The sequence below is a fragment of the Artibeus jamaicensis genome, unplaced genomic scaffold (assembly GCF_021234435.1).
Source record: "Artibeus jamaicensis isolate MK-2021 breed Jamaican fruit bat unplaced genomic scaffold, CSHL_Jam_final scaffold_1964, whole genome shotgun sequence".
Lineage (NCBI taxonomy): Eukaryota > Metazoa > Chordata > Mammalia > Chiroptera > Phyllostomidae > Artibeus > Artibeus jamaicensis.
In genome coordinates this window covers 1,792,437-1,814,407 of record NW_026522030.1, presented here as the reverse complement: position 1 = coordinate 1,814,407, position 21,971 = coordinate 1,792,437, and the positions used below count along the sequence as shown (strand labels likewise).

Sequence of the window (21,971 nt, the reverse complement as noted above, 5' to 3'; positions counted from 1 at the left end):
AATCTTTAAAAAAACAACTATAAAGCACATTCAAGTTAAAGATGAGCGTGCTGAAGTGTTCATGGGGAGGTGCACTGATGTCTGTGTACTAAAATTTGTCAGAAAGGTAAGGTGGAGTGAGGGAGGGCAGGCGGAAAACGGGAACAGCGGGATCTGGGTGGAGGGACTTCCCTGGCTCTCTTCTGCTCACGCCTGAACGTCAACCACGTTCTTCTCAAATACACGAATTAATCCCCAGTAAATAAACACGAGGAAATAACAGGCAACCTCATGAGAGGTTTCAAGTGCACTTTAGGACAAGAGCACGCCTGTTCTTGGCCATCCGTTTTTCAGCCGGTGTGGAAGTGAACGGCCCCCACGCGGGGAGGGAGCAGCGTGCAGTGGCCGCGGAGTGCACACCCCAGCCACCATTTGAAGCCGACCCTGACAAACCGTCGTCAGGGGCCGCTGCTATTTACACCCTTTTGTCGAATTAAAAGATGTAGGGGGAGGGTATATAAAAATAGATGACAGGCCTATTTTATACCTATTATCTATTTGTACTTTTGACCTAGTAACTACGTATCTGGAAATAGAGTCTAAGGAAAAAACAATCCTAAACCCAGAGAAAGATCTGGGTCCTAAGATACTCACAGGTGAATGTAAACTCGTGAATCTCTGGAAACAACCTCCAAGTTCAACAACAGTGAGGCAGTTAGTGACATTTCAGTACATTCATAAAATCGCATAAGATGCTATAACATAACAGCAACTGGAAAAAACAAAACTGTGTACATGTACTGTGGGCATACACATGTTCATATGCACAAATAGAAAAAGATTTCAAAATGTTAGTTAACTGTATTTTAAAGTGATAGGAGTAGGCGTAATTTCTTTTCTCCCTTTCCCAAGTATTAGGTAACGCTGTGGGTTAATTAAGTATCAGACAAAAAAATACCAACTTTTAAAGTCACAAAACATATTTGCTTTGGACAAGCATGTCCAGTGTGTCCCTGTCTCCCATCTCACCAAAGAGAACCACACCCACTTCACGGCCTCAGCCACGCCTCCTTGCCACCCCACCCTCACCCCTAACAATATCTCCCCCACCTGGGCTCAGGTTTGGGAACATCGCCCCTCCCAGGCGGATCCCCCGACCTGTGAACTGTGCTGCAAAGGACAAGGCTATTCAGAGGGAACATCCGGTTGAACGCAATCTGACAAATGACTCAACCTGACAAATGAATCGGTTGGTATTAAGATCTCAGAGTGGGAAGGGGAAAAAGCCTCCGTTCTCCAAAGGACACAATGGGACATTTAACAGATTTTTTCAAAGGGCAAATGAACAAACAAACTCGCCATTTATGACTCAAATGAAGTAGGTGAAGAATGAGCTGCTTATTAAAAATGCTGCCTTGGAGAAAATAAGCCAAGAGACTTGTTTCTCCCTAAATGGATTGCAGATATTCTTGGTTTTGAAAATTATCTGGAGCCCTGGAGGCTTAGATCAATAATAATCCCTCTCTCAAAGACAGCAGATGGCCACAGCACAGCACAAATACCTTTGAGCACTCCCCACTTTGAAGGGGGGAGGAGACAGCTTAAAGTTGACACATTTTCCCCCAGTAAAGAGGTGGCAATGAGACTTCCATTCACCTGGCCTGCCAGGCTGACTTCAAGACAACGCCAACCAAGAATACTCCAGGGTCCCCGAGTACAAACGGGCCCCCCTGTCTTTCACGGTGAGAAGAGCGCCAGTCTTCCGAACCAGCGAACGGGTGCAGAGAGCAAGGCTCCGGAAGCAGGCGAGATCGGCCAAGTTAGGGGCTAAAGGGAGGTAATAATGATGTGTGCATTGGTGGTTCAGTGGTAAAGGGAGGTAATAACAAACTCTTCCCCACCAACCCCAACTTCAGGGCCCTTCCAGGGGACAGCACTGGCCGAGAACAGAGAAAATCCGATACAGCGCATCACAAGGATGAGCAGAGACCAGGAGCCATCAGGGTGAAGGAGGCTTCGCTGGGGCGGAACCGAGAGAAGGGGCCTCTCACCCTCGCAGCACACGCCAGTGAACTACACGCCCTGCGTGGCCATCACGGACAGAGAAGTCCCATGCCGGGACTTCACCTCTCAGGGCCCTGCCAAACTTTTCAGTGCCAGCAACGATTCCCACGCTCCTGAACCTGGACTTGTGGGCTGACGGGACACTGACTGCTGACTTCCTGCCGCGTCCCCTGCGTGTGGCAGAGCGCAGGAGCGCCTGGGCGTGTGTGGGAAGGAACGACACACGTCCGGTCGAATCCAGAGGTCCAGATGCCGTGCGTGAGAAGATGCACCGAATTCAGAGGATTAACACAGAAAGAAAATGAAAACTGTGTTTCCTCGTTTGTCTTTCGGTGTTAATGAATTCATCTACTGTTGCATCTACAAATTATCTGGGTGGTCTGGCAACTCTCCAGACCCCTCCGTGACCACTCAGTCTTTGGGACGAGTCATCTGCAGCACAGGTCCCAGGGCTGGACTTGGAGTCAAAAGCATCACAACACATCGACTGTGTCCACGCAGATGTGACCCAAACGTGAGGAAGCCTGCAGACAGTTGAGGGCTCCATGGGCACCCTCAAAACCCCAACCACAGCCAGGGGAATTTCGATAGTGACTCCCCAGGACAGAAGCAGTCTTGAGAAATTTGGGATTTTTTTTTTGCGGGGGGGGGGGGGGTAATTAGCACATGACAACAAGAACATTTTTCTTACCTCCATTTGTTCTGTTGACTCAAGCCTGCCATCCCCCTGGAAGCCCAAGCAGGAGAGATCAAAAATGGTTTTCTTCAGGTGCTGGTTGTCTGTATACAGCTCCTTCACTAGTTGTATGAGGTCACTGACCTAGGAGATAAGAGCAGAGAGAAGACTAGAGACCCACAGGCAGACTTCGGCTTCCCAGGGCCACAGACCTCCCTCCCTTTAGCACCACAGCCAGGGAGAACCAGGTGGCCTGATTCCAGTCTCCGGCTACCCTGGGCACGGTGGAAAAACCACCAGCCTGCCTGTACTCGAGCCCCAGAGCCACCCTTCAAGGCAAAGAGACCCTGGGCAAGCTGTCCAAGCTAAGCCTGCAGCTCATCTATGCAATGGGTCACTGTGGGAACAGGACATGATCACGGCCACAGTGCACTGAGGCCCCCAGGACAGTCTAACGACAGCTAATACTACCTCTCTCGTACCTGAGACCCTCGGGTGAAAACTGCCCCAGACTGAAGTTTCTGAAACTGTCGGAGCCTTATTTCACAGCATCGCCTCGTTTGTACACTTACCTAGCAATGTCAGTAATAATAATTGTCTTCAATTACAAAGCAATTTGTAGCTACTAAAATACTCCTACAAGCTTTAGTCAATCATTCTTTACAAAAGTCTTGAGGAGGTGGGTGGGCTAGTATGACTCTCCTCATTTTACAACAAAGAATCTCAGATACAAGAAGTTTATTGCCCAAGGTCCCGCAGCTGGTGGTGTCTGGAGAATGCCATGGCATCTAACAGCCACAGTGCCGCCGCGGAGGCACAGCCAGGCTCAGGGCCGAGATCTGGGGACCGCCAGCCCAGTGCTCCTCCTTGAGGTGCATGCAGGTCTTGCTAGGGCAGGTACATAAGCAATGGAGCGGACACCACCTGTCCCCAGCAAGTTTTGAATCCCAATGGCCAGTAATTTCCCAAAGCCTTCTTAACATGGTAATCAGTAGCCCCTCAAAGGAAGGGGAAATCCCACCCAGACTGACTGCCCATCACAGATGTCCACAATACACCAAAACATGAATGCAAATGAACCCAGCCCTGAAGGTTACAGTGGGACATGCAGGACATTCTGATTCTGTGAACACCAAGTGCCAACCAAGTGAACGACCTCCTGCCCTTAACACAGACACAGCAGGTGCTTGCAGCAGCTGTTATCCGCCCCATTCTCTTTACCTTCAGAAATTAAATGCCTCAATGTTCTGTGCCTTACTTCTCCCAAAATACTAAAATCTTTATAGTTCTCCTTTCTATTTCTTACTTTTGCACCTCACACTAGCTATCTTCTCTTTTTCTGCTGAGAAAATTGTCTACCCAGACAAACTCCTATTCATCCTTCAAAACCCAGTTCAGGCCTTGCTCCTGCGGAGAAGCTTTCTGACGAAGCAGCACTCCCCGGGCGCAGCAGTCCGCCGCTCCCCGGCCACCCCTCTACCGCGCACGCCCGCCTGCCACAGCGACCCCTGCACTCCATCCACACTGCAGGGCCCTATCCACACGCCTGTCCTCTGTCAGAACGCGAAGTACTCCAAGACAGAAGCTGAGCCTGTCGTAGACATACGACAATTTTACACTAAAGCAGCTCCTCGGAGCACACACTTCTTGTTCTTATCAATGGCTCTTAGAACCTTGAAATACTAAATCACTGTAACCACACCAACAAGCAAGAGAGTGAAAAACCTTTTCAGCTTTAGAAAGACTTATGGATCAAACCTGAACATTTATTCTTTCAAAAAGCATCTATTAACTCCGATTACGTGTGCCAGGTACTGGGAAACCTGAAATAGGTAAGATACAGTCACTGAGACGATACAGTACTGAGAGTAGTAGGTCAATACCTTCTTCTTCAGTTCTTCTTGAGAAAAATGCTCCACTTGAAACGGACTGCGGTCTTCAAGGCAAATACTCAGATAAGATGTTTGATCGCTATAAAACGAAAACGGTTCTTCTGCAAAAAAAAAAAAAAAAGTGGGGGGAGGAGAAGAAGATCAGAAACAGATCCTTTTCCTTCCAAGGCCGACTCCAGCACCGTCCACCTCAGGCAGCTCGAATTGGGGGGGGGGGCTGGCGGGGCAGAAGCGCACAGGGATGTAACCTTTGGGGCGAAGTCACTTCCTTTCTTTCTCTACGGGCTGATATCTCAAGTATGGTTTCATCATGGGCTGCGTCAGCTTTCACTGTAGCCCATTCTGAATGATAACTTGCGTACCAAGTGCTGTGCCTGGAGACCATTCCAAGTGGCCCAAGAAAGTGGTGATTTGAGTTTCTGCGAGGGAGTGATTCCGTTTAGGTGTTAACACGGGAAAAGCAGATGTGACTCTTGAGGGAGCAACTCAGGGCAGCAAGTGCGCGATGTGCTTTACTGGCCCCACAGCCTCCCTGGGGGCAAGCACGGCAAGTGCAGAGACCGCCTGCTGGGGCTCACACAAGGGAATCGAGGCACCTACTACGTAAAGGACTGCTTCCCCATAGCCGTGCGGACACACAAATGGGGGGAAGACGCGGGGTTGGGGGAGTCTGTTCACTGAGTGAGGCGTGTCCACAAACACGACCTCATATGTTAACACATGTGGGTGTTAAGAGCTGATACATCTAATGTACTAGAAAGAACTAAACTTCGAAGAAAGTTGTCCTGGCTCCTATCTGGGTATATCAACCCCACTTCCACTTCCAGCCTCAGTTTCTTCATCTGTAAAATGAAATCAGTATCTCCACCTAATGGGATGACCGTCAGAATCAGGGGTGAGAAGTTAGGTGCCTGGTGCTGTGCTTTACATACAGTCCTTGCTCAAGAAATGTCAACCTACTACCATTACACAGTTCTGCCATGCAAGCTGGGCTAGCGGTACAGAGAGGAAGAGGATCCAGCCCAGACTCCAAGGGGCTCAGGATGGAGGAAGGGAGAGGGCTGATACTACCACAACGGGCGCCACGATGCCAGCACCTCAGGGCCCTCCCCTTGCAGCCCCTCCCTATGTGAATCCGCATGGGGCAGTGACGATGCAAAAAGCAACCTTTCCACACGAAGCAGCAATCTCACCCCCACGTGTCTGCCGTCTGGGCTCTCTGCATGGGGTGCAGTGGTAGGCAGAGCCCAGACGTTTGGGGCAACAGGGCTGTTTCCCAGAGAAAGGAGGGTGCAAGTTTCCACGGGTACCTGGAGTATCAAATGCTACAGAACGGAGCAGAGGCTCGGGAACAACCTGCAGCAGACCTCTGCAGAATTAACACAGTTTGCTGCGTCTCCCACAGTGAAGGCCAAAGCCAGGCGCACTCAGACAGAGAGAGCCAACACTGGCACGGTCACCACGAAAAGGACCGCCAGATGAAGTCCTGTGGGTGCCCCGTCCCACTGGAGTTTAGGATTCCCTTAACGTCCAGCCAAGGCCCCTCAAGTGGAAAAACCAAAGGGAAACACACACAGTCTGTACCTTCCCGCCTCCGAATTTCGCTGATCTGCTCCTCCAGTGTCTTTTTCAAATTCTGATAGGCGAGCACGTCCCGCTCCAGCTGCCTCCGCAGGGCCAGGATGCTGTTTAACTCAGCCTGCAGGTTGTGGGCACTTGGTAAAGCAAGACACCAGAAATGTTAAAAGACCTGCTTGTGCTTTAAGATACAAAACCTGCCAGCCTTTCCTTTGATTTGTACATCATCTGAGGTTATTTTCTGGTTATAAATGTAAGTATGTTTATTACAGAAAATTTAAATATAAGACAGAAGTATAAAGAAAGCAAAAATTACCACGATCCTACTACCAATTAACACACGGCAGACTGTATTCCCACCCCATTTTTTCCTGAGTAATTTTACAACACTGAAGTAATACTGGACATAAAATACAGTGCTAAACTGTGCGTTCCACACTGAACGACTCCCTGAATTTTTTAATTACTCGCAAACACCATTTTTTCACCATATGACATTAACGGGTGATGTCCCACCATTTACTTTAACTTGCTCCTATCAGGGCACATCGAGATCATTCCCAAGTTTTTGCTACAGATGTAATTATGGTTTAACACACAGTGTTCCTCTCCTTGGAAGATGCCAGTGAGATGCTGGGTATAAAAGGGGCAGCTCTCCAGAGCCTGGCTGTCACCTGGCACCCAGGCTTCAGGAAGAGGACACGAGAGAGAACGTCTGTTGTGTCACTCAAAAAGCCATGGCACGGGGGTCGGGGTGAGGGGCAGGAAGGAAGAGAAGGGTTAAGAACAAGGAGTGAGCCAATACAGGGAGGGAGGGAGGGAAGGGCCAACGTGGGGGCCAAGAGAAGCACGAATACGTAGTGCGAAAGGTTTTTTTGGGCCGGGTGCCGCGTGCCACCGCAGGGTCACTGTGGTGCAGGGCTGAGCCCCACGGAGCGCACCCCAGAACCCAGAGGAGGTGATGGAAACGACCGCCCCCCGGAACCGGCGCAGGTCTTGGGGAGGACTGTCTGCCAGCTGGAGGTGCCGACTGCACATTTACACTGTGGCTAACGTACTGAAGAACTGAGTGCTTGATTTTTTAAAATTTAAATAGTCCCCTGACTAGTGGCTGCTGATGGGGCCATGCAGGACCACAAGGATGTGCCCGTGGCAGGGGCCGGAAGCCCTGGTTACCAGGGGTTTCTGCCCCTCTGAGAAACCCTCACTGCCACCTGGAAAACAACCCAAGCTTTTCTGAACTCTGTGCGGAAAGCCTCGTTTCACACTCAGGTTAGTTCTGTGAGACAAATTCCCAGCAGTGCAATTAGTGGGTCCAACTACAGCACCATTTTCAAGACTACCGAAACACACTAACAAAGCAGGAAGCCTTTCTTTTTTGGACACCAAGAACTACCCCAGTCCCTGTCCAGCATCTGACCTCTGGTTCCCCACGAGTGTCCATCGACACCTTGAAATGGCGGCTCTTTATGTGGCTTTTTCTAGGGAGAGGGCCCACCAGCTTTCCACAGACTTTTCAAAAGGGGTCTGTATCCCCAAACGCAAGGAGCTGCCGCTGTAAATGCGTGCTACAGGCTCGAGCCCCACTTCTCCTGCAGAAACTTCCTCCAGCTCCACCCGCCGGCCTGCACACATAAATCGACATATATCAGAAGGAAAATAAGCCATTATGTCTAATCTTCTAGGCTCACTGCTTTGACGATGGCTCATTGTGAAGCCGGCTTCTTGCAAAGGAAGGGGCCCCACCAGCCACTTGCGCCCACTTCCACTTCAAGGCAATCATAATGGCCAATTTGTAAGGCTGATGGAAATCCTTCCAGAGGTGACACAGCACAGCACTCACTCGGAGGTGGTCAGGCTGCAACACATTCAACCACGGAAAAAAAAGAAAACATTGTTTTAGCGAAGCTCCGGCGATGGAGACGGGGCTGGGAAAGCTAACGGCTTCACCCCTCTTCCACTCTCCGGCAGGGCAAAAGGGCACGGCTGCCGGGTCCCGTCTGTCATTTCGGTCTCCCCAACCCCAGACCTCACAGTGGGAGGCATTAGTGGAACAAAAAAAGCGAAGGTAGCAAAAGCCCGTGCATGCCTCTTCCTGGCATGCGAGGGGGGAGGAGGAGGACACGAGAAGCGCGGGAGACTCAAGCTCCAAAAGGCAAACCAGCACCGACCAGCTCCATGACCTCAGTCAGGCCTTAGTCCCAATGTCCTCCTCTGTAAAATGGGGCAGTATCTTTCCTTCAAGACTGTTCTGAGGACTGAATGAGATGTAATATGGGAAAGAACACCTAACATACACTAGATGCCAAAATATACATCATTTCCTTCCTTCCACATATCCTAGAAACTCCTGAACAAAAGACAGTATTTGTAAGCCAAACTTTCTGATTCTCATGAGCTGTGACAGTGATTCTCCTCTGGAGACGACGGTGGCACCCAGTGAACAAGGGGCAATACTGATGGCTGTCACACCTGGGGCAGGGCAGAGTGCCCGCGGCACGCAGTGGAGAAAGTCAGAGATGTTGCTGCACATCCTACAAGGCACCGGGCAGCCCCTCCTAACAAAAAGCTGCCCAGCCCCACGTCCCAACAGTGCTGAGGGTGAGGGGACTGGGTCACTGGGAAGTGGAAACCACACTAGTTTGCAAGACGAGGCGCGTCTGTGGCAGGGCCTTGGCTCAGGAGCCAGGGAGATCTGAGCACCGGTGGTTCCCAACTACAGGCACTTGGACAACACCCTGAACACCACCGACAGCAGACGTCCTCTCCTGAAACCAGGACAAAGCCGCTGACTTCTAAGTGCTGCTGTGAGGAATAAACAGGTGAAGGGGAAAGGGCCAGGCACGCGGCTGCCCACGACCCCTGACCTCCCTTCCCAATCTGAACTACAAGCACAGCGGCATCCGTCTCCAGAGACATCCCCTCTGCTGCTGGTTTCCAGGAAGCCAGCGACGCTGGCATTACCAACAGGCGTGCCACCTCCCTTAGCCCACAACCCTGCCCTCTGCACGTGGCAAGGACTGAGGATCCAGAAACCCCACGGAGCTGAGTTCATGCGTATGGGGGCGGTGAGGCCCACAGAAGCTTTTCGTGTTGTGCTCGTACTGTGTTACCACATACTGAGTGTTTACATGTGCCAGGCAGTATCAGGGCTTCACACACCGTCGTCTGTTTTCAAAACCACCCTATAAGGTAGGTAAGCAGGTAGGTAGGTAAATAGGTAGGTAGGCAGGTGGGGAGGTTAAGCAGAAAGGTAGGTCAGCCAATATCAACTGTAAAAACACATATGCTGAGGCTCAGAGTAAAAGGTGATTCAGCCCACAATTCAGAGCTGCCGAGGGCAGAGCTAGGATATGGACCCAGGTCTGTCTCACCCTAAAGGTGTTTCACACTAAAGATGACCAGGAAACTGTGTAAGCATCTTTGTCACTCACAGCACTGACCTGTCTTGGTCTCATCCGACAGGTTTTGTTTTTATCCTCACCCAAGGATACGTTTATTGGTTTTAGAGAGAGAGGAAGGGAGAGAGAGAAAGACAAGCATCAACGTGAGAGAGAAACACCATTCAGCTGCCTCCCACACACGCCTCAACCAGTGATCAAACCCACAACCAGGTGTGTGCCCTGACTGGGGACTGAACCTGCAACCTTTCGGTGGACAGGACAACACTCCAACCAACTGAGCCACCCAGACAAGGCCCATCTTATGTTTTTATACATTAAGAACGAGCCTGTGCAACTCAGAGCCATCCACGAGGCCGAGACAGCCGACAGCGACACACTCACCCACAGGGCCTGACAGCGCCCACAGTCAGATCCGCACCCACCTGGAGGAGCCGCAGCCCCGCCCACTCTGCCCGCCCCCCTCTGCGTTGCCCAGCATTACTCAGCCCCTCCCCCAAGTGACCATTAGTAGCAGCTGAGGCTTCTGGAAAACACTCACTTTCTCAGAGTGATGCCTACTTTTCATCTTTTCTAAACTCATTTTAGATTTAAAAAATATGAAAATTAGCTCATAACTTAGAAGGTCCCTGGGGAGGGGAGTCCATCCAATGAACATTTCCCAAGCGCCTGCTGCATACCAGCCGCCGTGAGAGGCACTGGAAATGGAATTAAAGACGATAGGACCCCTGCCCAAAGGAAGAGCCCACGGTCCAAACGAGGAGGCAGGGCACCCGGGGCAACTTTCCTGGGCACTACCGTGGGCCTCCTGACAAGGGGAGCCCTCGAGATGAAGCCTCAAGGACCCATGGGAGACAAAGGAGCGGGAACCCAGGCGAAGGCAGGGGCAGGAGAGCACACGGCCCAGGGGAGCCGTCAAGAAGACATTAGGGCTAGAGTGCAGGGCAAGAGAAGGAGCAATGAGGGGGGATTTTTTTCTTTTTTTAAGTTTTATTATGAATAATTGTAGCCATATACAAAAGAAAACAAACTGTAATGTAATGAGCCCCTCCTCCATCAACCACACCCCAGACCCGACAACCAGGGAGCCTTGCTCCACGGCACCCCGCCCACTTCCTCTGCTCCTGCACCTCTTTGCAAGGAACCCCAGACACCACTCCCTCCACCTGTAACTGTCCCAGGGTGTAGAAAGCTAAACTGTTACTATCGGAAATCACAGAGGCCGCCCCTGTACCTACAGGTGGGCAAACAGAGGCCCAGAGGTGGACGCTTGCCTGTGGGCACAGAGCCAGGGCCGGAAGGAGACCGTCAGCCACATTGACTCTCTCACCACACCTCACAGGCACCAGATCATCTCAGCAAGTCTGTAAAGACCCAGGTCACTTGAGTGAGTCGCAGGGCTCTGTCTCCCATGACTCTGGAAAACCTCTCTTATGGAAAACTGCTTTATAGAAAATAAAAGTAACAGTATCACTTATGTCACAGAACAGCTGTGAGATCATTTAAGATAATACATAGAAGCACTTTCTAAATCAATAATAAAGTGCTATAAAAATCTGAGTGATTCTTATTAGATATTTTTACCCTAAGTTTGTTGTCAAGTGTCGGACAATCCTTTTTTTCTTTATTTATTGACTTTAGAGAGAGGACGGGGGGGGGTGGGGGGGGGGGACATCGATCTGTTGTTGCACTCACCCATGCTCTCGCCAGTTGATGCTTCTCTGTGCCCTGACCAGGGACCGAACCCATGACCTTGGTGTATCGGGACAACGCTCTAATCAACTGAGCTACCCAGCTAGGGCAAAAGATTGACAATCCTTGATAGAAAACAGGTACATCTGATTTAAACAAAGCAATCATCACCCAAGAACTTTAAGCTTCCTAAGAAAACTTTGCTGCCTTGGAGATAAGAAGCATCTATTCAAAATACGTGTGTGTGTGTGTGTGTGTGTGTGTGTTCTCACGCACGTGCGTGTGATGTCCAGAGAGATACCCTTACCTGTCTGGGTCCTGCAGAGATTTGACCAGGTGGGCATAGATGTCCTGCTCTTTCTTTAAGACCTGAATCAGCTCTTCATAGTCTAATTGTTGCTTTTCCTGGAAATGACAATGAGCATCTGACATTAAGAGGAGAATTTTAGAAGAGCACATCCTTACATCATGCAAACATACATGGGTTTCTAAACCCAAACGAAGGTGACCGGCGCCAGGCTCTGGACCAGGCCACAGTCAGACAGCACCACCTGCAGGTGGCGCCGGGAATGACTGACTGTGCATCTCACCTCAGAGCACAGCTGAGAGCTGCGCTCCCAACACGGAGCGGCTGCCACAGAAGAACCACCCTGGTTACCTGATTGGCCCATCATAAAACAGCCACCCCTCAGAGCTTCTGGCCGTCATCTCACAACACTACAAACAATGCCTTTCCACATTTGTTCTTGCTCCGCACACAAAAAAAAATTCCTCAACCGACACCTGACAAGCCTCAGGGACAAGGGACTTGACGTGGAAGCGGTCGAGCGAGGGCGCTTTCCAGGCCTGCTGAGCGGAGTGACGACGACAAAGAGATCTGCGGAGGCCCCGGCAACCAGCCTCACAGACCTCTACGCGGTTCAGTCTCCTCGTTTATAAAATGGGATGTAATTTTGTGAATTAGCACTCACAAAAGTGAATTCTTTTTTGAGTTCAAAATATGGCTCTGCTACTTACCAGCTCTGGGACCTGAGGGAGTTTCTGAATGAAGCCCTGGTATTCCTACCCGTCCAATGGTGGACAGGAACCACCACCTCATGGAGCTACGGAGCAGTGACACGTGCTCCGTGAGGAACCAGGGCTCCCAAGAGAAGTGGCTGACACCAACACTGGGGCGAGAAGGTCAAGGACAACACAAGGTGTGTCCACGGTGTTGTGTCCACAGTGTTGTGTGTCCACAGTGTTGTGTGTCCACGGTGTTGTCACGACAGAAAGACGGACCTGCTCAAAGAGTGATGGAGTGTGTCATCAGAAGGGCAGGGGCCCAGTTTGAAAAGGCCAGCTCTGGAGTAGTTTGAGCACCAGAATAAACAACAATAGTAATAGGTCACAACCTATTTAATAAAATATGAATTCGTGAGTATATATTGATATGAATACATAGGAAGAAAAGTAGGCTTTTCTTCACAGAAAAATAACAACTACTAAATGTAGAAAGAATGATGAAATTAAAAAACTCACCCTTTACCAACCATTGTGGGAATTAAGAACTCAGCCGAGAAATATAAAAGGAAACTCACGGGTGAAAGTTTGAAGATCAAGATATTTACAGAGATTCAAAACACCCCCCCGACAAAAAAAAACTTATTAATTATGAAGGAAAAAGAATAACTGTACAGCTGAGACACCTGGTAGACATTACCTTCACCAAGTTATCAAAGCCAGAGTGACCAGCAATGGGACAAATCGAAATCACATGCCACCCAACGGGACACAACAGAACACAGCATCGCTCCTGTGCCGTTCCCGCCGAAGACGCCGAGAGCCCAGACCTAAGGACACCCTGCGTACGACGGGCCTGGATTCAGCCACACTGCATCCAGGCACCGAGGCCGTAACAGCCAAGGAAGGACAGAGGAACGGCTCCAACCTGGAGACTGAAGACTCGAGATAAACGCAGCACATGATGCTGAACTGGATCCTTCTGCTACTACGGCCTTAATGGGACGCTGGTGAGGCCTGAATGAGCCTGAGGACCGGAAGGTGGCAAAGTGCCTCTGCCGATTCTTTCGTGGGAGAGCTGTGCCGTACCGCACAGGAGCGTGTACTTGCCTATGAGACACACACTAACGTGTGCAGAGGTGACAGGGCTTCACACGACAGCTCACTCTCAGATGGCTCAGGAGAAGCAAAATCCCTTCTCCTGTAAATTTACTGTAGCCTATAAATTTGAAGTTACTTTAAAAGTTGTGCCCTGTCCTGGTGGCTCAGTTGGTTGGAGCATCATCCTGTATGCCTAAAGGTTGCAGGTTTGATTCCCGGTCAGGGCACATGCCCAGGTTACAGGTCTGATCTCTGGTTGGGGCGTGTACAGGAGGCAACGTCTCTCTCACATCGATGCCTCTCTCTCTGAAATCAATAAATACATCCTCAAGTGAGGATTTAAACAAAAAGAGGAGGAAAAAGTTCAAATAAATGGCGTTCGTCTGTGCGGAAGACCCAGCACAGTGCCCGGCACAAACTGGATGTTCTCCAAACGCTGGGAGGGAGGCGCTCAGCTACTGCAGAGACGAGCCGCCAGCAGCTTTGTGCTTCACATCAACTCATGCTTCTCCCCAGTTAAAAAACCCCCGGGACAGGGGTTGCTAACTGAGGTTAAAACTCGGGGCTGTGTGAATGTGAGTCTGAACAGGGAGAGAAGTCACAGCTTCACTCACCTCCGACTGGAATCTGGCATTCCCTCCGGTTATGACGTGACAGAATATGCTGTTGCCGTGAGCCACAGCGGTTTTAGCATTTTCCTGGGACTATGTCATCAAAAGAAACAGTTTGCACACGTCCTGATTATCTCAACATGTGTGATCCCATCACTACTTCAAAACTACAGCCGAAGCCACGCTCACCCCTAGGTCATCTTGCTATTTATCACAGTGCCATTTTTACTCTTCTCAAACATTTCAATAACCAAGTTTTAAAATAACTGGTTTCCTTTTTAATCCTGTGCATATATTTTATGCATTTATGTATTTTCCCAGGGAAGAGGCCCTTGCTTCAGCCGACTGCCAAAGGGAAGCAGAGAGCAAACCTCAGTTAGACGCCCCTGACCTTAGGGACCACAGCTACGCATCCTGCCCTGGACAAAGCAAGGTGAAGACACCACCTGTCAACGGGAGGTTCAAACACTAACCCGCCAGTCTGGCCGTGATCGGCTAGTCACCAAGACTGCTGGAAGGTCAGGCCCCTCTGAAACCCTGCCACACGTCACTGCACAAGGAGCTCCCAATGCCTCCTGTGCAGGGCGACAGTGCCACAGGGATCGCCTCGGCTCCGGGGCAGAATCCAGGAGGACAGAATCCAGGAGGACAGAAAGACGGTGAGGCCATCGAGTCCTCAGCATGTCAGCCACAATCCGAAGTGCCTTCCTGGCATTTTCTCCTTCAAACCTCACAACAACCCATAGGCTCAAATGGCAGGGCTCCCCCCATTCTGCTGATGAGGGATCAGGGGCACAGGGGGCAGCAGTGTGCCCAAGGTCAGGGCAGTGAGGCGGGGACAGACCCCGCCGAGCTCCAAGTGCATCTGTCAATGCCCCCTAATGGATACAAATCACCAGGTGCTCAAAAAAGGTAACGCCACCACTGCCAGCCACATGAAAACCAGCCAGCAGTGACAAAGAAAATAAGGAAACTTACTGCTTCTTGAGCACCTACCATGAGAGGCAGCGATGATTAAGAGTGTGACCTTGAAGAAGTTACTCAACCTCTCTGTGCTTCAATATCCTCACCTATAAATGGAGGTAATAATTCTACACCGCAGGGAGTTCTTAGGGAGATTAACTGAGTCAATCTATGCAAAGTTCTCAGCATGATGCCTGCACAAAGTCAACATGTGATCAACAGCCATTAACTACGAAATTCCTGTGCTCCGGTGCTCGGTGCTCCGGTAGGTATTTTTACACGGACCATCCCTAATCACAACCACCCAGGAAGGTATGTAAATCTCCCCATTTTCCAGATGAAGAGACTGATTCTCTGAGAGGAGAAGTTGACTTGATGAGTCCGTTCAGCTAATAAATGGCAGTCAAAATTTGTGCAAGATATGTAACTTCAAAGCCAACCCAGTAGGCTTGCAAAAAAGACAGACAAAAACGGAGTTCCGATGGATGGAGCAGACTCCAGGTGTGGAATGTGTGTTCCCAGTGAAACAGTCCGACCCTGGGGGCCCTGCACCTGGATCCGTGTGGGCCAGGCTTTCAGGCTGAGAGGCCCACCCACTGCACTGTCAGGGCCTGGGTGCCTGGCTCAGCACCCCTCCCCTTCTTTCTGGAAGCTGTTCAGAACCTTCGCCAGGCTTCTCACGTCACCACTTTCCTGGGCCCCCACCCCCCACCTGCCAGCTGACTATACCCACGCTTGCTTCCCGCCCACCCTCCCATCTCTGTGAACTGAAACCCCCTTCATCTGAGCTCCAGGAGGAAACACCTCCTCTTCTGAGACCACCTCCATCAGTCACCCCTCTCCACGGACACACTCCAGGCACCTCGCAGGCCTGCTCAGGCCAGACTCTCCGCAGGAAGCTGTCCCGGACAGACAGATGCCCTCTTCCAGCCCCCGTGGCACCCTGGTTGACCTTTGCGCCCAAGCTGGTGCCCCAGCCACCCGCTTACGGGTCTGGGGGGTCTTGTGGGCAGCACAGTGTTGGGCACAGACCAAGCGCTGCCACCATACTTGCTGACTTGATGATTAAATAGCTAAGAGGGACCCAGAGACCCAATGGATCTTAAGAGCAGAGATACCTATGGACAGTTTGCATAATGGCAGTCGGAATGAGTCAACGTCTTCCTAGAAGCAAACTGCTCACCCTTGTTAAATAAATGAACTCTTCAGAGCCATTTGGGTCCCCTTTCATCAGTCACCTGTTCCCCTCCATTGAATCACGCCCACTAGAATGAAGTCACTTGGCTCCGTCAGCAGAGCTGACCAAGCAGTGGGTCTCCTCAGCACAGGGGCAGGGGGCTGCCCAAAGGGCAGTAAGAAGAAGCACCTCTGAGCAGGGGCATCCAACCCCCACCCTCCGTCCTGTCCCTCCAGACAAGAGCCAACCCAGACTGGAGGCTGCTCATCCCACAGAAGACTTAGCACCGCCACGGATCTCCTGTATCCGACTCTGCAGTGCCTTCTCCACCACCCGAGAGTGACCACCAGCTCACCACCATCCCCTGCGCCATCTGAGAACTGTCCCTAAAACACAGGGGTGAGTCCCTGGACGACCCCTCTCTCTTCTGCCAGCCAGCCCCTGGGTCCACACGAAACTAGTCCAAGTCTCTCCAGGCGTTTAGAAATTTTAACTGAGACGCCGGAAGTCTGGGAGTCACCGGGTGTGACTCATGTCAGAGACAGAGCTCTAGGGTGGACAACTTCTGCTGCCCCCGGGCTGCCACCCGTGGGCTGCCTGCCACAGCTTCACCCTCCCCCAGGCACGGCTACGCGACTGTCCCGTGGCGCCGGCGGCAGCCTCCGGTACGCTCCCAGGAAACACTCTTTCCGCGCCCTTTTGCTCAAACTACTCAATGTTGGATTCTACAGCTAGCAACCAAAAGAACCTTAACTAACACAAATTATTTCTAATCCTTTCAGGAAATAAGCATGGAATTCCCCATTTTACAGATTAGGAAGGTGAGTTTCAGAGAGATTGAGTGACTTGCCCAAAATCACAGAGCTAATAAGAAGCAGAACTGACATTCCAAGACCAAAGCCGGGGCACTTTCCACTCTACCAGTTTCCTCAGTGACGTGAAGGAACCACGTGCAATGCGTTGACCACGACCTGAGGAGGCAGCAGATATGTGAAGAGAAAACTGAATGGCTCACGTCTTACTAATGAGGGCAGTTCAGTGGCCTGGGAGATAGACGGTGTCGATCTCAGTACCCACGTCACAGCTCTGCAAGGAAGACACTTACTTTAATACTCAGGAACTTCGGCAGCGATGCCCCGACCACGTCAATAGCCAAGCTCTAAATCTCTGGCTGCAGCAAGTTAAACACGGGCGGTGTGTTTTCCTCTCTGTCCTCAATGCCCTGTCATCCAGCATTAATTCTCAGAATCATACAATTAGAAGGAAAACAGACTGCCCAGAGTCGATGGGGACATGTCGCAGCCTCAAGTGCTTTGTAGAAATGGGCAGAGGATAAGACCTGAGTCAACACAAAACGGCCAAGGGCACAGCGGGAGAAGCCCATGCTCCCCACGAGGAAAGGATGCCTCCTGAGAAGCAGGCCCGTGCGGACGAGCAGCTCGGGCTGGTGGCTCGGGGCTGCAGACTCCAACAGCTGGACTTTCTTAAACTGACACCCAGACGTGTAAATTCCTCGTGACAATGTGTAATTCTTGACCCACAATTTGCAATTGGTCTTGCAGAATGGAATTAAAACCTGTGCTCAAATACTTAGGTATTCTGCACAGTGATGCACACATCACCAGGACCTGAGCACAATGGAAATGCCTGCGAGGTGGCTTTGCCCTCGCGGCCGTGACAGTTCCCACGCCGCCCAGTACAAACAACCGAACGCTACGTGGCGCAGACCACCAAGCTGGTGCAGTTACATTCCAAAATATGCAGCCTGTGGGGCAGGTTCATAAACATTTTATGCAACATTTATACACTTTTTACGTGACTAACACATGATTCAAAATAGCAAACTTTTACTAAATGTATTCGAATTAGTGACGATTTGTCCACAGAAAACATTTGACCAGGCACCGTCTTGTTTTCAAAACAGACTGTGCCTTGGTACGGGTTACTGGTATCCTAACACCCAACTAAACATGGTCGAAGTCAAGCATCCATACATAAATCAGAATCACAAAGTATCAGCCCCGTGAGATTCAGTTACAGGACTTACCCAAAGAAGTGACAGAGCCAAGAGAGGAATCCAGGCCTCCATCCAGACTTCTGGCCTGGCCCCGGGGCTCCCCACTAATCTCTGCTGACACTCTCATTCCAGAGACACAGAAAAATGCAAGTCCGTAAATGGTCAGAGTTGCAAAAGAGCTCCCACTTTCCACCCAGTGAGGCCCTCTGGGCCGAGGCCGATGCCCAGCAGATACACAGTGCAGTGGCTAGTGCTGGTGCCCAAATGCTGAAGTTCCACTACACCGGCTGTGAAATAACCCCTGACTGGCCACCCCAACCAGCCCAGCGGCCCTGCCCGCCCCCCAAGACTCCTGCAGACTCTCCGAGACCCAATAAGCACAGGGTTGGTCCCGGGCACACGAGCAGGCCTCCAGGACCCTGCTCCATCCCTACTGCCTGGGTCTGTTCCAGTAGCTGGGCCCGTGCTGCACCAGTTAATTATTTGGACACTTACCCATTGCAAAACCACAAGTCATGATCACAGCCATTCATCAGACAACTAATCTGCATAAGAATTCTCCGTCCTGAATGTATGAACCCAATTAAAGCCAAGTTTAGGAAAAAAACAAAACTTGGTCTGCAGTGAACTCCTTCCCTTTCCCGTATCTGGCTGCCAAGGTGCATTTTATTCAAACTGGGGGTCAGAACAATCTCTACACATCTCTCCCAAACCAACAGAGTCATTCATTCACTCAACAAACACTTGCTAGCCAGGCACTGGGCTAGACGCTGGGATTCACACCCGAGTGCCAGTTCTCTGCCTCGGAGGTGCCTGCCCATGGTGCAGGGGCGCAAGTAGAAGACAGAAAGGTGGGCCCGGTAATGTCAACACAAGAACTAAGTGCTACTATGGACGGGCGTGCAAAGTGCTGTGCACCAGGGAGGAAGAGAAAACATCACTACTAAGTGGGTTCAGGGAAGGTGTCACAGAGAAGGTGACACTGGGGTGGCCTTAGGGATGTTCAGGAGTCCCCAGGTAAGGAAGAAAAAGGCATCCACACAGACAGAACAGCACGTGTGAAAGCAGAGAGAGGCACGAAGACGGCGTTTCAGGAACCTTGTGCTTGGAGCTGGCTGCGGCAGAGAGGACAGGGACTGAAAGGAAACGACACTGGACAGAGGACTTGGGGCCAGAGAAGGAAAGGCCTGCTGAGCCCTTTCTCACATGCACTGGAACAGAAAAATGTTCTTAACACTTGAGATTACACAGTCCTTGAGAGGTGAACCCTGGGAGAGCAAATATGCGGCTCATCTCTTAACGAGCTAGGATTTCTGTTTGCTGCGCAGTGCAAACTCTGATGCTCAGCTGCAGGATCCTAATCTCCAAGGTGGGGAGGCTCGGACCGCCCCCCCGCCGCTCACCTGCTGTAAACTCAATTATCAGCAAGAAGGCATTGGAGGCTCTCCAGATCACGGGAATTACCAAACGAGTGTCAGAAAAGAACACGGGCTCGCACATGCACGTGCAGTCTCAGTCGGCTCACCTCGCGGAAGACGACTCTGCCGCCCGGCGACGGCGGAGAAGAGCGCTGTTTCGTTATGGAGTCTCGGCTCCCGAATTTGAGATCCTCCACAGTCGTCAAGTAAAGATTTTGCTGCATTGCTTCTGAATCTTTTCCACTGAATTTCTAAAGAAACAGAATAGTAAGGAAGTTTTCATCAAAAAAAAAATATTAAGACAACGTCCCAACTCTTTACGGGAAGATACTTCTTTCCCTTCACAACACCCATATATCCTCTCAGTAACTTCCATCAACCCAAAGTACAGGCAAACACAGGCAAACTCTGGCAAACTCTGGCACTCCAGTTGTGTGTTATTACAACCAGCAGGGCAGCGTGCCAGCGCGGTGGCAGTCATCACACACCTTCCTTCTCACCAGCACGATGACAGCCTCCCAGCAGGAGTGGAGGACAAAGGCCAGGCGCTGGCCCCGGGGGACTGGGCTCCAATCCCTGAGGCCCCCTTGACCAGGGTGTGACCCATCCCACAGGGTTAGATTAGGGAGGTTGTATATCACAATCCAAGGAAGCCAAGTCTCTCTTGACACACTACAAATTTGACAAAATTTGAACCACCCACGTTTGTGAGGAGACTGACTTCCAGGAAGGAAAAAGGCAAACACTGCTTCCGGGTCTGGTCACCCGTGGAAAACTCCTTCGTGATGATACACAACACAGTTGCCCTCCCTGACTCCGTCAGCTCTGACACTGTGACAGGACTGGAGACCATCTCTCTGGCCCTGCGCCCGAGTTCAAGCACAGAATCTGTCCCTAGTTAACAGCTGGTAACTCCTGAACTAGGTTCCTGCACTGTCAGAAATTCAGGACAAGAACCAGATCGCCTTCCTCAGCACCTCCCAGAATTAATTCATCACGTCAAACTGGTCAAAGAATTTAGGTGAACACAAACAAAAAAGCGGCAAGACAAATTTCTGTGAAAACCCAGTGACCTGCAACAGGAAGAAGTAGGAATCGAAGAACCAACAGTGAGCTTCAGAGCTGCCATCCTGCTGCTGCATCCGAGTCACGTGTTCATTTCGTTGTCAGAAGTGCAGTCACACACACGTGGTTGGCAGTGCTGTGAGGCTCGGGTGGAAAACAGCCGCCCTGCGTCCCCATGTCCACCTCTGAGTCTCACTCCCGGAAAATCACCTCCCGGCCCACAGCCACTTCGGTTCCTGACTTCCATGTTTCGGTATTATGCTCCTACTCTCACATTTCTTGACATCTCAGGGTTGGATTCTACCTGTTGGCTCCTCTCATGGTTTAAAAACTCTTACATCACCTGCCCCGACACTTTTCCTAACAGTCACACCACAGTTTTAGCTGAACCAGCATTCTGCACTCACGTTACTATGGCCACTGCTCACGGCTCAGCCACACGCACTGAGTTCCATGACCACATTTCATTTTCAATTCTGTGCTTTCCTTGGTATTAGTAACAGCTTTGTTTTGTTTGTTTACTTACTTCATAAAACTAAATCATGTACTTAAATGTTAATTTATTTCCAAATTCACAAAAAAACTCAAACATTCCTCTGGATGGAGTCCGATATGTCAGGCAACGATGCCCCGTTTCGGTTTCTGGGAGAAACCCCACCTCAGCTTCCCTCGGCAGCTGGCATCCGGACTCCCTACTGCACTCGGCCGCCCTGGGACTCGCCTTCGCACGCCAGGTGAACCCCTACTTTCTGGATCCCAGGTCTCCCTTTTCTGATAACTTCCTCTGTATGAAGTCACCCTCCAGACACTTCCTGCAAAGAGTAGGTGGAAGGCAGATGACTTCAGGCACCGAATGTCTGAAAAAGCCTTCATTCTGCCCTCACGCTCGCTAGCAGCTCTGCTGGGTGCAGAATGCTGGGTGGGAAATCCCTCTTCCTCGAGAATCCGAAAGCACTGCCCCACTGTCGCTGGCGCCCAGTGTTTCCGCTGAGGACTCGGCACATGACCCATGTTCTCGTCCCTCTAGAAGCCTTTCGGATGCTGGGTGGACCCCTGTATATTCTGAAACTTCACAAACGCATGTCTTGGGCTGTAGATCTCTTTCATTCACTGTGCCAGAAACACAGCAGGCCCCTTCGGTGGAGAGCTATCTGTCCTCCGTTCTGGAAATGCCCCAGGACTTTGAAAATCGCCTCCCCTCTGCTCCGCCTGCCCGTTCTCTCTGGCACTCCTGTTAGGCATTTGTTGAAGCTCTTCAATCAAGGATCTAATTTCTCCTTTTCTCTCCCATCTTCCCACATTGTTGCTCATTTAATTCCATCTTCTATAAGACTT

At 50.8% G+C, this 21,971-nt stretch overlaps 1 protein-coding gene across 3 annotated transcripts in view; it reads right to left on the bottom strand.

Annotated features, from left to right (window-relative positions):
• Positions 1 to 21,971, bottom strand: part of CDK5RAP2 (CDK5 regulatory subunit associated protein 2) — a 163,880-nt gene that overhangs the window by 72,804 nt on the left and 69,105 nt on the right. For all 3 annotated transcript variants that reach the window (XM_037127451.2, XM_053656144.1, XM_053656145.1), the window contains 5 exons: positions 19,679 to 19,822; positions 11,590 to 11,687; positions 6,196 to 6,326; positions 4,603 to 4,712; positions 2,735 to 2,863 (listed from right to left, as the gene is read on the bottom strand). In XM_037127451.2, the coding sequence (XP_036983346.2) occupies positions 2,735 to 2,863; positions 4,603 to 4,712; positions 6,196 to 6,326; positions 11,590 to 11,687; positions 19,679 to 19,822 (612 nt within the window). The remainder of the gene's footprint in view (positions 1 to 2,734; positions 2,864 to 4,602; positions 4,713 to 6,195; positions 6,327 to 11,589; positions 11,688 to 19,678; positions 19,823 to 21,971) is intronic.